The 17282-nt window shown below is 40.6% G+C and overlaps 1 protein-coding gene across 1 annotated transcript; it reads left to right on the top strand.

Annotated features, from left to right (window-relative positions):
• Nucleotides 1-565: 565 nt before the first annotated feature.
• hao1 (hydroxyacid oxidase (glycolate oxidase) 1) lies at nt 566-9982 on the top strand. The gene is made up of 8 exons (XM_036543069.1): nt 566-730; nt 1916-2067; nt 3327-3582; nt 4161-4336; nt 5772-5863; nt 6338-6496; nt 7213-7282; nt 7963-9982. Exons 1-8 carry the CDS (start codon nt 594-596, stop codon nt 8028-8030), a joined length of 1110 nt encoding a protein of 369 aa, XP_036398962.1. The 5' UTR covers nt 566-593; the 3' UTR covers nt 8031-9982.
• Nucleotides 9983-17282: the final 7300 nt, after the last annotated feature.

Here is a 17282-nt window from a genome sequence, read left to right as displayed (position 1 = left end):
AGATGATAATGATGAGTAAACTGACAGACGACTTCAAATGTTAAAAGTATATTATATCTGTAAGTATCTATAATCGTATAATTAGTTTTATTTTAGGCTACTATCCTGACTTGATGGCTTTAAGTCACGGGAAGGTCTCAGTCTTTAAGATAATAAACAAAGGTGAACACCCCGTCTTCAGAAGGTAAACGTCCTGTTCTAGCCATTCACTTAAGGTGATTTCATTAATTAGCTCCTCTACCTGGCTGAAGAGTTGTGCTAATTAAATTCAGCTGGTGTAGTGCATGGGTGGAACAAATACGTGGCAGGACTTTTACTTTCTGAAGCCGGGGTGTCCATCTCTGGTAATTAGTAAACCCTATTAACCTTATTAACACTAATGATTTTGTACGGTGTATTGGCTCAAGGCTCCAGAGAAGCACAACTGGTTCTTTCAACTGGTTCCCTGTCTCAGTGATACGAAGGTTGCTGTCTGTTGTTAGATAAACATTAGGCCAAAAAGTTTCAAAAACAAGTCTAAAATGTTAATGATTTATAGGTGCGCTGTCACTTTGCGAAAGGTTCTTTGAGGCAGTGGATTGCCAAACGGAAACATGTCTGCGACGTTCGTCAGTGTCCACGACTATGAGCAGGAAGCGAAACGAATTCTCCCTAAAGCCGTTTTTGATTATTACTTTTCTGGGGCGGACGAACAGGAGACACTGGCCGATAATGTAGCTGCGTTTTCCAGGTAAGTGTGCGTAAAATCAAATACAATATTATCATATGTTGCAATACCATCCATTTTATCAGAATTACTTCAGGGTCGTTTATTTTAACAGTTGTTATACATGTGCATGAAGAAACGACAGAGTAATTAATTCACATTTTGCACAAATGAGTTATTTGGTGTGCGTTGAATGTGAATGTATACCTGAACTACGAATCCAAACAAATGGTGGTAGAGGAAACTTTCAGTGTGAGTCACCGTTCTGGTGATTTGCAGTGATCATTACATTTCAAGACTCCAAAAATGTTTTAACTATGAGAAATACGACAGGTAACTGAGAATTAAACCATGAATAGCTACAAAGCGTTTTAAAAGCCAATGCACAGACAATTAAATAATTTGTAATTAAAATGTGACCCTCTCCACCTGATTGAAGTGAAATTTAAGGCAAAAATACATCGATAAATAAAAAAAATAAAATCCAGTACTGCAAAAATGTAGACTACTGCTGGAAGATTGTTAGAGATACTCAGACAATAAGTGCGGTGTGTGATTCATAAACATAAAATATACACTTGAAAGAAACGCTGAGGGCGTCAGTTTGTTTTGAAAAGTGCTGGGGACAACAACGGGTTCGACATGTTCAACTAACTAAAGGCTTTCAAAAAGTGGGGACGAAATGGGCCACGACAAAAAGTGGTGGGGACATGTCCCCAGCGTAAATGACGCCTATGGCTGCAGTGACATTTGCACCCCTTGCTTTTAAAGCTAATCATTGTCTGTCTAAATACAGTAAATATTATCGTTGAAAATGTCTGCCCATTCACGTGCCAGTCCAGTGACAAAAACATAAACTAATAGTTTAAATATGGTAGTATAGTTTAAATTGGCATATGGGTTAGATTAAAAAAAATAATGTAACTTCATCTTTGTTTGAAGGCAATGTTCAATATTAAGATTTTGATTTAAAAAGTTTAAAGGAATACACTGAAATTTGTAAATCTGGCTCATTCTAAGGTTTGCAGTCCTACCCGGGGGCCTCATGGTCACAACTTTAACCTTCGCAGCCCATCCATGAGCTTCATTGGTGTTTGTTTGAATTGATTGTCCTAACTGAAAGATAGAGCAGTGTCCGCCAATGGGTGTCATGTGCAGAAAGCCACTGACACTCCCACACAAACGTTTCCTGTTTCCTGGAAATGAAAGGTGGAGGCTGTTTCCTCGAGTGCTGCGGGATGTCTCCCGGCTGGACCTGTCCGTCTCTGTGCTGGGGCAGCAGCTCAGCATGCCTGTGTGTGTGGCGGCCACAGCCATGCAGCGTATGGCACACCCTGACGGAGAGACCGCCACCATGAGAGGTACTGCTCCACAGGGAGTCACTGCTCCGCTGCTCTGGGAGTCACTGCTCTTCTATACATGGAGTCACTGCACTAGTGCTCTGGGAGTCACTGCAGTGGTGCTCAGGGAGTCACTGCACTGCTACACAGGGAGTCACTGCTCTTCTATACATGGAGTCACTGCACTAGTGCTCTGGGAGTCACTGCACTGGTGCTCAGGGAGTCACTGCACTGGTGCTCAGGGAGTCACTGCACTGGTGCTCAGGGAGTCACTACACTGCTACTCTAATTAGGCTGCACAAGTTAATTTGTGGTAGGGCTTGAATAGTGTTATGCTCACACTCACTGTCAACTGTATTCCTTTACAGAAAGTGAGTGTTCTGCTTTCTCAGCTAGCGGAAGTGTTTCTGTTTCAGCCAGCTTGACCTCAGCTGTGTTATGTTGTACAAGCCATAGACTTTGCTCTCAAACACTTTGCTTACTTCAGCTGTAAAACAGTGACTAAGTACAGGATGATATTCTGCTAACTCTGAGCAATTAGAACATTTCCACATCCTCTCCAAAACATTTATAATCTATAAACACATAATATTTGCAAATCAGGACAGGTATGCTGTAGTTTTTTTACATGTTGGTATCAAGTTAGATAGCCAGTTAAGTTACTGACTTAACTGAAGAGCTCACTAACTGGTATTGAAACTGAGTTAAATGAGCTAACAGATTAGCTGGCTTTTAAAACAGAATACTATCTAATGTCTGTACTCTGTATCTGTGATCAAAGTCAACACAGCAAGGGCAGGCCATCACTGAATGGAAGGACTTTTATATGATTCACAGGAACATTTGTAACTTTGTGTTTGTCAATCCTCAATTTTAAACTTTAAATGAACTGAAACATTGTGAAATTTCAAAGGTTAAGTCCTGGGACTCGCACAATGACCTTATTGATTGGTTAGTGCAATCTGCCAATATTTGGAAAAAAAATACAATATGTAAACAAGCCACTTCTGCAGAAAACCTTTTCAGCCACAAGATGGAGTCATAGGGCAGAGGAATTATGCCTTTGGTAGCCATAACTACTCCCTGGCACATCTGTAATTTGGGAAGGATTGTACAAATCAGATCCAGGACTAAATCATACCCCTGACTGGTGACAGCTGTCCAGATATATTATTCAGTCCTAAATACGGGCAAAGATTTTATCTCCCTAACCCCACTTTCTTGCTCTTTTTACTGTCCTGACCTGGGATCTCACTCACTTCCCCTGACCTGTTTCCCAGCTTGCAGTTCAGCTGGGACCGGAATGATGCTTAGCTCCTGGGCCACATCCACCATTGAGGAGGTGGCAGAGGCTGCCCCAGACAGCGTACGCTGGATGCAGCTGTACATCTACAAGGACAGGGATCTGACATTGTCTCTGGTCCGACGGGCTGAGAAAGCCGGCTACAAGGGCATCTTTGTCACCGTGGATACACCTTACCTGGGCCGGCGCCGGAATGATGTACGCAACAGATTCAAACTTCCCAGCCACCTGAGGTAGGTAGACTTCCTCCTCTGCCTGAAGAACCCATCTGATTCTTTCTAGGCAATTTCGGAGTATTGGTCAGATAAGATACACTGCTTATATGTCCTGCTGAAGTGCCAATATGAAATATCAAGCCTTTTCTGGTTGCTGATCATCACATCATATAGGTATTTTCATGGACATAGATATTGTAGCATATGTTTTTAAATGGAATCTCAAAGATGGTTTTCCAAAGTTTTCAAAGTAATACATTTCTCATGCAAATGAACTCCAGTCTCAGCCCAACATTTTCAGAATGGTGTAATGTATTTATGGGAAGCAGCATTGCTGGTTGACCAGGTGGTTACATGAGCACAAGAAGGCATCCTATGCTCCACCTATCCTCATGGGACTGAACTTCTTTATCTGTGTGGGGTCTTGTTCTTGGCCTTGTAAATCAAAGCAGAGAACTGACTACAAAGTCCTACTGAGCCATCAAAAATCAGACCTCTGGAGTTCTGAGATTAGCCTTTGAGCTCAAGCCTCAGAAACAATAACCTTTTCAGGCATATTTGATCCTGGAGTCAGGCTTCATCGGTTCTTCTTTCAGGTTGGCTAACTTCGCATCCCCTGACCTGGCGTTCTCCTCTAAGGAGGGGTACGGGGACGACAGTGGTCTGGCCGTGTACGTGGCCCAGGCCATCGACCCCACGCTCCAGTGGGAGCACATTGCCTGGCTCAAAAGTGTCACCTCACTGCCTGTGGTGCTAAAGGGAGTGATGAGAGGTGAGTGCATTAAACTGGATTAGAGCATTAAACTTGTTAACCTAAATGCATTACTATGGTTAATACGAGTTAATGTGAATGTCAACCTTGTTAATGCTATTGTGTTAAACCGGGTAGGCTGAGTGTGTTAAAACTGGTTGTTCTGAAAGTGTTAAGCAAGATAACCAGTGTTAAACCTGTTAAACCAGTTTGCTAAATTAAGTGTGGATTTGCTACATTGGGGAATATGGCACAGTATATAAATCCCCTATGTTTCTGACATAACATTACAAGATTTTAAGAAAAACAGGACTGCTTTGTGTTTTTTCCCCCCCCCCCCCCCCCCTAATATTTGTTTTCTAAAAATGTTAAGAAAATAATGTTGTGAATTGCCTAATGTAATCTCTGTGCTCTGTGCTTCATAGTAGACCTCATCTTCATTAGATTCTTTGCAAGAAAAAACCAAGTCCATATTTACCTGCATATCAGGTCCCGCTCCCCCCCCCCCCCCCCCCCCCCACACACACACACACACACACACACACACACAGTCAGGTAACTGGACCTCAGACATAACATACCTCTCAGTTCCACCTGTCAGACATAATATCATTTGGAACTGGATATTGAAGTTTTAAATATTGCATGTTTCTGAAAAGCCCTATGGAGCAGAAGAGCTATGGTAGAACGACTTCAGTTACAGAGACCCACTTGGTTGCCAAAGGCGTTACATTATCTCATGGGGTTTTATAGTTTACCATTCAAAGCTGAAACAGAAACAGAGAATGGGGCCATCCAACTCGAGGGAAGCGGTGATATAAATAGCTGACATTCAATGTAAATAAACGTGAACATGTGTCCAAACTCCTTATTAGATGTTGATTTACTCTACTAGGGAAGCAGGCCAAGAAACACTTCGGTTTCGTCTTCATTCTTCCTGTTATTTCAGCCATATAGTCCCGCCATGCCAGCTAACAGGGTTCCTTTGATGATACAGGCACAGAAGTGTTGTGACAGGGCTGCAGTTGAACCCCATAAGTCACAGTCCAGGCAGTGCTTCCACAATCCACTGCAGTAAAATGAAAGTTCCTATTAATGGACATTAGGGGCAGCGGTGTGGCGTAGTGGTAAGGAGCAGTAGGAGCAAAAGGTTGCTGGTTCAATTCCCCACTTAGACACTGCTGCTGTACCCTTGGGCAATGTACTTAACCCACAATTGCCTCAGTAAAGTTCCAGGTGTATAAATGGATAAAACTGTAACCTGCTGCATTTGAGTCGCTCTGGATAAGAGCATCTGCTGAATGACAATAATGTAATGTAATGTGTAATCTGAAGGCGCGTAATGGGAAAGAACTGTCTCCTATTTGCCTCACATTTGCAGTATGTCATTCGGTTGGACTGGTTCTTATGTGTGGTGTTCCCATTGCTCAGACACGGGCTAATTCTTCTCCTGCAGCTGAAGATGCAGTGGAGGCCCTTAAGTATGGCGTGGATGGGATTCTGGTGTCCAATCATGGCGCGCGGCAGCTGGATTCTGTCCCGGCCACTGTAAGTCACACTGGAACCAGGAGTGGCTCCAATAAACATGGGCTGATGGCTAAGTCCTAGTAGTTTCTATTGCAAAGGGCACTATATGAAGATGAGTCTGATTGATTTGCTTGGTGTATTAGTTTGAGTTAGACTGTTGGTTGATTGGTCAGTTGGTTGGTTGGTTGGTTCGTTGGTTGCTTGTATGGACGGTTGATTGATTGAGCTGTAGGGACAAAGAGTGTGCATCAAATGTGCTGTGATTCATTGTATGGATGTATACACCATTCTTTTACTCACCTTTATGTAATTTATAGAAATCAGTCACTAACCATTTTTTTGGTCTGTAACATGCATGCTTTCACAATGTATTATCTATCATAAAGCTCTAAACTGGCTTGTGAATGCTTTATTAAGCAGTGTCATATTCACCAGGGCATTGTGTAAGCTTTATGAAGAAACACTCGTCCTAATTCCATGTCTGTGTGTGTGCAGATCGATGTCCTGCCGGAGATCGTGGAAGCGGTGGGGGGCAGAGTGGAGGTGTTCCTGGATGGAGGGGTACGCAGGGGGACAGATGTGCTGAAGGCCCTGGCCCTGGGTGCGACAGCCGTGTTTGTGGGACGCCCTGTCTTGTGGGGACTCGCTTGTGGGGTGAGTGAATGGGCAAGAGGGTGTGTGATTGGAGATCGGTGTGTACTGGTGGTGGGAGGTATCAGAATAACCCATATTCACAGGAGAAAGAACAAGAACATATTCTTTCAACCATGGAAGGTAAGGAGCAAGAATGCTAGGTTCAGTAAACCTTTCACACCACCAACTGCAAAAGGTAATTTTGTTCACATTTAAATTTGATAGTGACACAATTTTTATCAGAATGACAAAAAAGCATGCTGTCATGCTCAAGCATCATAACCAGCTGTAAGTTGTGTTAGCAGTTACATTTGCATGCAAGAAAAAGTTCCAGTTAAGAACAAATTTCTGAATTTCAAAATGCTGATTGGATTGTTCATATACACGCTGTATGCATGAAGTTGTTTGTATGCTTGAATCGCAAATCTGGCCCACTGTATGCTTCACATCATGTTTCAGTTATACCAGTGAACTAAAAAAAATTTGTTTACTTCCATACTTGCCACTACTTTGATTTGTCTGTAAAAAAACATAGTAAAGTGAATCAGAGATTCTTTTTGGATAATACACTATGGCTAATAAGGTAGTTTATGTGGCAAGTGAGATGTCAGGTCCTACACATAAGGTGGGTTTACTGTAAACTGGATTGACTGACTTTACAGTGGCTCCTTGGTGTGCACGGCTTGAGTGTCACAGAGATGGAGAGATGGGTCTTTCTCTGTTTTACCTGTTGGCAGGGTGACAAAGGTGTCAGTGACGTCCTGCAGCTGCTACGGGAGGAGCTGCACCTGGCGCTAGCACTAGCAGGTAATGGTGACGCCATAACCTCCGCTTCTGACATTGTGTGGGCCCGGCAGCTGTGTGACCAGGGTGAAGCAAAGATGAGCGCGCTCTTTTTGAATGGATGCCTTTCTCAGTCCACAGAGGGAGCTGTTTCATTTGTCTTTTGTCTGTGAAACATATTGTATGTTACACAGAGGAAAGCAGCACTGTGTTTTTTAGCGCACACAGCTAAAGTTAGAGCTGCATAGCTATGTGTGAACACACAAGAAGTGGCATTAATACAGAAATAATGGTCTCCGCATAAGGATGACACGATAACCTTTGAGCACATAGTCAGATCAAGGGAGATGAAATTCTCTGGGTAGGCTTTTTTAGTGAATGTGTTCAGTATCTTGAGTGTCCTCTGTTTTCTGCTCACACCTGACATAGCATCACCGTAAGAACAACACAGAACCCAGAGAAAGTATTTACCTGGATGTGCCATGCACACTCCAAGCTGATGGCTTTTACAGGACTGATATAAAAATGATTTGTATGTCTAACCAAACAGTTTTCCTGTTTTTTTTTTTTTTTTTTTTTTTTTTTGGTTTTTTTTTTTTTAAGAGAAGAGCCCTGCTGTAGGTGGTCTTTAAAGAGCGTTGTGTGGGGATTTGTGCAAGTTAGTGGCATATTAAAGCTTATGTTTGTCTTTCATTCTTTTAAAGGCTGTCGCTCCCTGAAAGAAGTAGATAAATCACTTGTGAAGAAATCTGGGTTTTATTCAAGGATCTGAGGAGGTGTGGTTTCTGGATGGATACAGACCACTGAACAAGGATTGGAATTTCTCCGTGGATCAAAGGATCCTGTTTACTGCTATGGAAACTAACACTGAAAAGACACTGTCTGACAGTTAAAATTTATAATATTCGCACACATGTGACAGCATAACATAACTGTACAGGAAAAGAACAGAATTGATCCTTTCCAGATGATATCTAGAATACAAGATTGAGTCAAATTAATCTGATATATGCAGAATAGTTTAGTATATCAGGTTTTATAGATACATTAAGATATGTTTGACTGGAGTCATCTGTAATGAAAGATATACGCAAACAAAAACAGTAATATTTTTCAAATAAATATTTAAATACTGATAAATCAAACTCACACTTCAGTCTGCAAGTCTACATTCCAGTGATGTAATTTCAAATAGTATAAAATACTATTCATGTTCTTTCCAGGATAAGTTATAAAGGTTATTTTTTTCACGGTCTCTTAACTGACATGTATGACAGACTCTAGGAAGGTATGTGTCTTCTTCAGGAGACACAAGAAAGTATCAGTGTTTAAAGAAGGAAAAATAACTCTGCACTACAGGGCTGAATGAGTTCCTTAAGGACTTTACAAAACTAAACTTTACACAGCTTGTCATGCCTGTGGCTGAGAGGAAATGATGTCATGAGGAAATTGCTCGCCCCGCTTCCCTGACAGCTCAATCAGCAATGACTCAACACGTTATTGTGCCTGACATCACCTTGCGTCTGAACACAAAAGCGTGTCCAAAAATTCAATGCTCCTCCCATGCCAACACATCACTGAGAGTGTGCTTGTCACTTTGCGAAGCATTGCTTCTGTGTCAAACAGCTTCACACATGCTGAGACGGAGCATTGAAAGTTTGAAAACCTTTCATATGAAAATATTTACACATGCACATTGATGTGCTCTGTGCAAATTGCATTTGCATTCCCTGTTCCGTGCGGTCACATTTGTTTAGACATAAATCAATCAAAATATGATTTGTTGAGTATGTAAACAATTTGCATACTCTTTCAGATGGGATGGAGATGCAACATCTCTTTCTCTGGTTTATTTTCTTGCTGCCCATTTGCAGGAGGCTGTGAGAGAGTGTGGTCTCGCTGTGACGCTAGAAGCAGCCTATGAATATTTACACAGTCCCTGCAGGACCCCAAAGGCACACAGGTAAAATAAAAAAAGCAGTGAAAGTTCAGAAAGGTCATGCAAACTCCATGGGATTTCTTTCCTAACACTTTCCATGGCCGAGTCATAGCGGCTCAATGATTCCATTATATCCTCGGACTTTTGGAAAACAAACTTTGTCAGGACCCCGTTCATTAGCACCTTCTACTCTGTTTGAACCCGGCTGCTCGCTGGGGCCTCAAAGGGAATCCCTTTTTCCGAAATCAGACGCACTGTACACAAAGCCCTCATCTGGGGCTTTCCACTGCAAACTGCTCGGGACCAGAATAAGATCTCCACGGTGCAGTAAAAAAGTCTGGAGGAAAGAGCCTGGAGACTCAACAGTGTTTGAAGGTAAAGAAAACAGAGTCACTGTTTGTGCAGTTCAAGAGTCAAAGGCGAGGCTCATGGCTGTGGTGACTCACTGCTACAGCACATTGATCAACTCAGCACAGAACTCATAATTTTGTCTTCTGTTTCTCAGCTTCAGTTTTTAGTTGTAGTAGTCTTTCTATGAGCTCCATGTAGACTTGGTGCTGTTTTCTCAAACCTGTATTTGTAACACACAAAAATGAACTGCTATAACTACATGCACCTAAACTTCTATAAGTTATAGAAATATATCAGACTTAAACCGCTGTTTACTGTTAAACTTGTTTAATGATTTAAAAAATGAACATTTTTTCCATTTCTTAACTTTTCAATTAACAAGTTTTGTGGAATTATTTGCATCATTGTTCACCAGGCACTATGCAAACAAGGAGTCCTTGATTTGAAGAAGTCTGCCTTCAGTTTTATAATTGCAAATGAACTAAGCTAAACTAACTAAAATATATTATGTTTTATAGGTGAGGAACTGTTATATATAGGACATGCTGTGAGTGAAAAGTTAGTTCTAAGAGCAGTATCACAGTCCTCTTCTGTTAAGAACGAAATATGTTGGTTTTAATGGTTTTAATCTTCATCTTCATCTCCACTGACAAAATCTGAGAGCAGACTTTTATGAATGTAGCTTTCAAAGAGATAAAAACTGGAAGTTTGAAAGATGGGCTTTGTTTTTATGACCAAATACTTAAGTAAATAAAGCTAACTGAATTTAATAGTCAGAAACTAGTCAAGGAAGTAATCTTCATTTGTTTTTGCAAAAACCCACCGTATAATATTCCATTAAAGTCAAACATTTTATTATAAATTTGAAATCAGTTGTATAATTTGTCACATATTTTACCATAGAAAAGGCATAACTTTGTTCCACTGCTAATCATTAGGAACTATTTGAATCTCCTTGAAGCGAGACAAGATTAATCAAACTGTGATCACTACAGTAATACATGGAAATACCATTTACATTACATTTTAGTGTCTAAACAGCATATCAAAAGTTTTAAAGTATTTTTCTCAAGTAATCTATAAGGCTTTCTGAATTGATGATTTGTTTTCCTCTACAAATGAGGACCAAAAGATAATGCTTTGCTATCTTTACTTAGAATATCTAAGAATTCATTTGAGATTGTAGCACATCAATGTACATCTACTTTAAATATCAAGACCAATCTCAGAAATTGTAAAATGTTTTTAACAGGACTCTGGCCCAGTTCTGGTGCGGTATGTGGCCAAATGATACAGGCCCAGAGGACTGAAATGAAACGTGTACTGACACAGGGACACCACAGAATTATGAGCTCCACTTCTGTCCAAAAACACATCGTCACAACTGAACAAACTTCTGAAAAGTGCTTCTGCAGACCACGTCCTGGATTTACCAGGACCTTTTCCTGCAATGTCAGAGCTCCAGAATGCTTCTTTTTATTTCGGTTATTTATTTGCTTGGCAGACGCCCCTGATTCTGAAAACGTACATAATGTAGATTTTGCATATTGTCCATTTATACAGCTGGATGCACTTTCATTGAAGCAGGTCTGGTTTAATTTCCTACTCAAGAGTACAAAAGCAGGGTCTCACCGGGGAATCAAACCTGCAACTTTACAAGCCCAAACCCCTCACCCCTCAGCCTCTGCGTTTTCTACAACATTCCCATGAAGCGTAATTAGCAAACGAAGAAACTGCATGCGGGAGCATTTTCATTATGAAGATGTACATGAAGGTCTTATGTGATTTGGAAACTGACCGTAATTTATGCATACATGGCTGAATTAAACATCACCAATACCCAATCACCAATGCCTTAAAATTGTAATTTTCTCACGAATGCCCAACCCATGTATTTATTCTGTTGTAATTAATTGAAACATAAATTGACCATTTTTGGCAAAAGACCCAAACTCCAGATAAACTAATGGTGTTACAATTTGCCTTTGACTAACTAATTCAAGCCAGTGTTACTTTTTTTGGTTCTTGCACAATATTATGAGACTGGTGTTTGCTGATAGTGGTGATGAATGTATAATCACTTAATAGATAAAATACTTTAAGAAATCTAGATTAAACCCATATCTAAATCCCTCTTTAGATTACTTTTTTCTGAAACAAACAAAGAAGCTTCTGGTAATATGATGTGTCAGTGTATCTACATCGAAGCGATCGTAACTCACTGCTAAGACCATCAAATGCGCTGTAAACATCGTAAGTTTTTTTGGTACATATGAGCACAGCATGGCCTGGCCTCCCAGCCCAGTTCACAACAGAAATCCCAGCTCAAAATGTCCAGCATTGCACAGCTGCTCTTCTAATTTGTATCACCATGTGCAAATAAGCCTGCGACCACACAGCCCACGAGGCCGAGCCAAAGTTTCGCTTAAAAAGGCGCTTTTCTCTAACCAGAGAGGAAGGAACCCGTTCCAAGAAAGAAAGCCATCGGTATAGAAGCAAAGCCGCACGTTTGGAAGGCGATCCTCACCCTCAGGAAAGAGAAACGAGGAGCTGAGCTTCTCCTGCACGGCCTGTCTGACCGACCTCCTTCCCCTCAGAGCAGCGTTACGGTATAGCAGCTACGGTTTACGTTATCGCACAGTAACAGAGTGAGGTGCTCCTACCCCCTGCTCACAGCAGAATGTCACATAGTGGTCAAAGGTGGTTGCTGCACCAGAGGATCATGGGTATCTGACATCTCTCTGGTTTGACAGGGCACTGTACATGTGCTGATAATCTTTCTGCAGCGATGCTTAAGTTGAATGGATGGATCACATAATAATATTATTGTAGGCTAATGTTATGGAAAAGGAGTATCTTGCAAATAAATTAATACATGAAAATAAATTATGTTTTTTTTTATGTTGTGCATTTGTGTTGATTTGTGTGCTTGTGTGGATCTAGCTGAGCTAGGGAATGTGGATTGCGTGACATGACTCCACCTTGGTCAGATGACCAAACTCCCAGTGAATGACAGTTTTGTGACCACATTTGGAACAGCTCTTCATAAAGCTTCATGATGTCCTCAGGGTGCAGAGAAGTGGTCCATAGGCTTTATGTTGTGGTCATTTCCTCTGTTCAGCTGTCTGTGAACAGGCACTCATGCCTTCTCCAGTTTCGTATCATTGCATATTTTTCCCTGATGGAACGGTTTGCTTTTTAAACAACAGAACAGACTGTAGGTTGGAAAGATAGTTTGTAGATGTGCAGGCACTCATGGGGTTAAAGGTCTCTGCAGCAGAGTTACAATGTCTGTATAGGTATTCATCAAAACTCTACATGTTTAAAGTGACTCTGAAACACAAAAATATCCTAAGAATAATTAGGAGCTTTAACAAATTATGTGCAAATGATGTGTCTGAAAGTGGAGTGTAAATATTTTGAAGATAAAAAGTTTCCTTTTAGTGCACATGAAGTCTTCTGGTAGTGGAATTCCTGTTACTTTAGGGGGGGTTATTTGTCACAACATCTGCACAATCAATAAAACTTATCTCAGGCAAGAAGCTGATAAAACATAGTCTGGTACTATCGGCCAAAGTTACAAAATAAACACATTTTATTGCAAAAAATTTAGTGCAAAAAGAACACTTTTGACAAGCTTGGAAAGATGTTGCTGCCGGTCCAGGTGTGCGGATTTCACTGTGTTTTTTGCAATACTCCAATCTCCAGGCAAATTTACTGACATATCGATAACTCATTGTAGAAAAAAAAAAGTTTGCAATTGAGTCATGCATTGTTAATGAAAGCACTTTGAAAATTTTCCTGCATAATCCACGGTATCACACAGCAGGTCAAGCTTTGGTCCAAGCGTGTTGACAGCAGAAGCATGCATGTGTGCTCCGTATGTTTGAAGCTAAACCCTGTTATTTAGAGGGCAAAGGGAATGGTGAGCGCTGTCAAAAACAGCTCCTCCATCTCTGCGGTTACAGGAGTGTAAACTGCGCACTGAGTAACCCTGCTTCTCCACAGACCAGGCCACACCACACAATGCAGCGCCGATGGGATTTATCCGGCAAAGCCACCCCCTTTGCGTTTTTACATACTTTTGGGGTACCATACTGTTGACTTGCACTGCCATCTGAAATAACAGCATTATGGGACAAAAACATGAATGACGACATTAATAAAGTTAAATGCAAATGAAAACAGATTCTAAAATAAACTCAGCTTTTCTAGCTCCCCAAAACTCAGTAAATGAAAAAAAAACTAGCAAACCAAATCTACGTTAACATATAGAAAAAAATGCAAAAGCCAACTTCTTGAGAACATTTTAAAATCTAAACGTGGCTATTCAATGACAAACAACACACTAAAAAACAGAGAAATCAACCTTATCAAAAAATTTGGAAAACACATTTTGCCATTGCATCAGGTTCCTCTTGTTTATCTTAAATAAGTGACTTGTATTAAGTAATAATTTATGAGCAGTTAGTTTTAGTTTAGTTTTAGTTTAGTTTTCAACCAATGATAATTTGTTAAAACAGTAAAGTAGCAACAAATGAATGAGTACATAATTTTCTAATTTAACTTAAATGTTATTGAATATAATTCCTTTCAACAAATATTTAGATGAGTATTCAGTCTTTCAAAATGAATAGACATCTATATTTTTTGTATATTTCAGCCCAGTCCAACTGGCTGCAACCAGAATGTAGTTGACAAAAAAACAACCGCGAAGGCCTCTGTTTTTAAAAATCTGGTTAATGTTTAAGTGTGGAATCTGTAGTGGGAGCTGTCAACAGACACAAAACCTTCAGGTCATGTCAGGGGAGGGAATTGGTCAGCTTGACCTGGGGCCTTCCAACCAATCACAGCTTGCTGCATGCATCACTATCCAAGTACTATTTAAATTATCGTAAACATCACATTCATTTCTAGCATTATCAGTATTGTTACTGTTTGTGTTTAGACTGAGAGCTCCTGTTGTGTATTTGGATTCTCAGTAACATTGGAGTTGGAACTTGCTGTTCAGGAGGTACGTAATGGCTTCCCCCATTAGTGAGTACCCATGAAAAATACAGGCCCTGCGGATCTTTACGTTTGTAAGGCTGTGGGTGGACCTGTATTTTTTACCTCTGTCAGTCTGTGGGCAGATCTGAATGTTTACGATTGGTGCTCTATGCTGTATGCTCAGTGCTGTTAAACACAAGGGTGTGTCTAGACTTACACTGGGTGACACACACTCTAAGCCCTGCTTGCCTTTTTCCATGAACCCATTGGTCATGGTGTAGTCATTCCAGAACCATATTTACAGGTATTTATTTTCTCAGCTTCCCGTATGTGTTCTGAATAGCAGTGAATGTTTAAGGTCTTGATGAGCTGAGATTTTGTGAGGTAACCTTTCCGCTCTGAAATGACCATGTCCAGCTGCTAATATACTGGTCAGATATGAGTGTCAGTTGCAGTATTCCAGACATGGCTTTTATCTGCAATAAGCAGTGTGTGCGCTACAAATGTGGTGACTCTGTTGGTGAAATTGTTGTAATATCATGAGAAATATGTTGTTCAGCCTAAGAGTATATTGCAAACCATTAAAATATGTTAATGCAAGCAGAAATTATGTATATTGTATGTATATTTATGTATATTGCGATACACCAACACAACAATAATTTCCATATTTTTGATACATTGACTGAGATTTAAAGAAAAAAAAAAAGCTACTATCTAAAATACATTTTCAATATATGATTTTTTTTTTGTATGGGCAATATCAAGAAGCTTCTTCCAATTTCCTGCATTTGTGCAAGATGCATTTATAACCCAAATAGTAGTACTTTTGTGTATACACTCATCAGAAACACATATTAAGTTTTGACAAGCTGCTCCAGTTTTTACCAGGAGAGAGAGAGAGCGAATGCGTGGATGAAGAAAGGGTAAGAGCTGCAGAAATAGAAACCCTGTGGAACACAGCAGATTGCCCCTTTTGGCCACACGTTCCCCATAAATCTGATGATTATCACACTGTCTTAGCAGAGCCTACTGTTGCAGGGAAATCTGTGTGTTCAAAGGAACAGTTGGGAAAGATGTGGCAAACAGAACAACCAAGTTCCTTCCTGTGGTTGACTATAATGGCCCAGATAACTCTGTCAATGTGCAAGCGATTATTTCATCCCGCTTCCAGCAGCACTTAGCTGGGACATTTAAGACAAAGGGAAACTCATCCAATGTATTTTTAAATAAAAATAAAAAAATGCAAGAGCAGAGAGCCCTCCTGTTCATTTGTGTAACTGAGCTGAAAATGCCACACATCATCATGGAAAGTAAACAACGACACATTGGTGGGTTACATTGCATCAAGCATTTGTAATTTATCTATTAGTTGTAATTACCACAATTTTTATCACAATCTGTTCATTAGAATCATCACTGTTATCTTCATCTAATTTTTTATGATTTACATAAATGTAACCGTTAGGGATCTGCTGTGATTTTGATGTCCTTCTCAAACACCCCTCCTGGCTGAAATGGTTTGGTACAACCATATAGCTCTGTAGACGTATAAATACTGCATGTAAATGCTCCGAACATATATTTGTCATAAATCTTTCATCTATCAGAGAGGAGTAGCTGTCTCTTGTGGAGGTTAGCGCAATAGCCTCTCAGAGTGCTGTCTCCTGTTTGTGCTCTGGTCGGTGAAAAGAGATGCTTCCCGCCTGTGTTTGTTTGGAATTTTTCCCGAACCCAGCGCTGAAGAATGAGCACCGTGAAAAGAGCGGAGAATGGTTCCAAGAAAGAGGGGAATGGCATCCTGCTTCAAAATAGCATGAGGTTGTTCCCGTATACCATACAAGCGCGCTAAACAGACTCTTTATTTGAGTCTGATGATGGTGATGTCACTGAGGCCAGTTAAGATGGGTGATGTGAGGGGAGAGCAGGACAGAGGAAGAGGAGGAGGAGGAGGAGGCGTAAATTTAGTTTGAAACCTCAGTGGGAGGGATCACATGTGTTTACTTACATGGTGGAAGATGAAGGGTATATTTCATCCGCATTGCCCCGATCCGACATCTGGGCCCATTGTTTTATGAAATATTCACCACAGATTTCGGTTGGTGTTCTGTTTGTCAATTTTAGGGATATTTAGAGCAAGACAAAAAAAAAATGAATCACCGAAAGATGAAAGAAAGCTCATATGTGGTCCCTCTGGCAGAGCCTGATCTCGCTGCTCTGAATGTAAAATTGATCTGTAAATGCTGTCTCGGTGCAGATGTGCACTGTGGCCAGCAGATGTTCCATTCCAGTTTGCATTCCTGTTTGTTCCCATTTACCACCAGATGTTCCGTTGTATAATAAGGACTACTGTGTGTGTGTGTGCGTGTATGGGTGTGGGTGAACTTGTGTTTGCGTCTGTGTGCAATTACGTGCATGTGTTTGTGTGTGTGTCCGTGCGTTTGTGTTTATGTGCGCATTTGTGCATTTTTGTGTGTGTGTTTGTGGGTGTGCATGTGTGTCTGTTTTTAAAAGGATAAGAGAACTGAGGCAAAGTGAAAAGTAAAGATTTTGTCAGACTTGTTTTTAGAGGAGTGGCTGCAGATTAGCTATTTCCTTCCCATTTTGCCTTTCTGAGAATCCCCCCAGCAGCCCCAAACATGTACCAGATAACAATGAGAGATTAAAAAAAAAACCTCTATAAATGTGTAAAGTAAATAGAAGGGATTACCTAAAGAAATAACAATTAAACATCAGGGTATTTGA

This window comes from Megalops cyprinoides, chromosome 12 (genome assembly GCF_013368585.1).
Source record: "Megalops cyprinoides isolate fMegCyp1 chromosome 12, fMegCyp1.pri, whole genome shotgun sequence".
Classification (NCBI taxonomy): domain Eukaryota; kingdom Metazoa; phylum Chordata; class Actinopteri; order Elopiformes; family Megalopidae; genus Megalops; species Megalops cyprinoides.
The sequence above is the reverse complement of the archived record's forward strand: the minus strand, read 5'-3'. Positions and strand labels throughout refer to the sequence as shown.

Coding starts and splice junctions, on each gene's coding strand:
- hao1 (XM_036543069.1), top strand. CDS start 594: ATGTCTGCGACGTTCGTCAGTGTCCACGACTATGAGCAGGAAGCGAAA. Junction 5,864..6,337: donor TGGATTCTGTCCCGGCCACT/GTAAGTCACACT, acceptor GTGTGTGTGCAG/ATCGATGTCCTGCCGGAGAT. Junction 7,283..7,962: donor CCTGGCGCTAGCACTAGCAG/GTAATGGTGACG, acceptor ATTCTTTTAAAG/GCTGTCGCTCCCTGAAAGAA.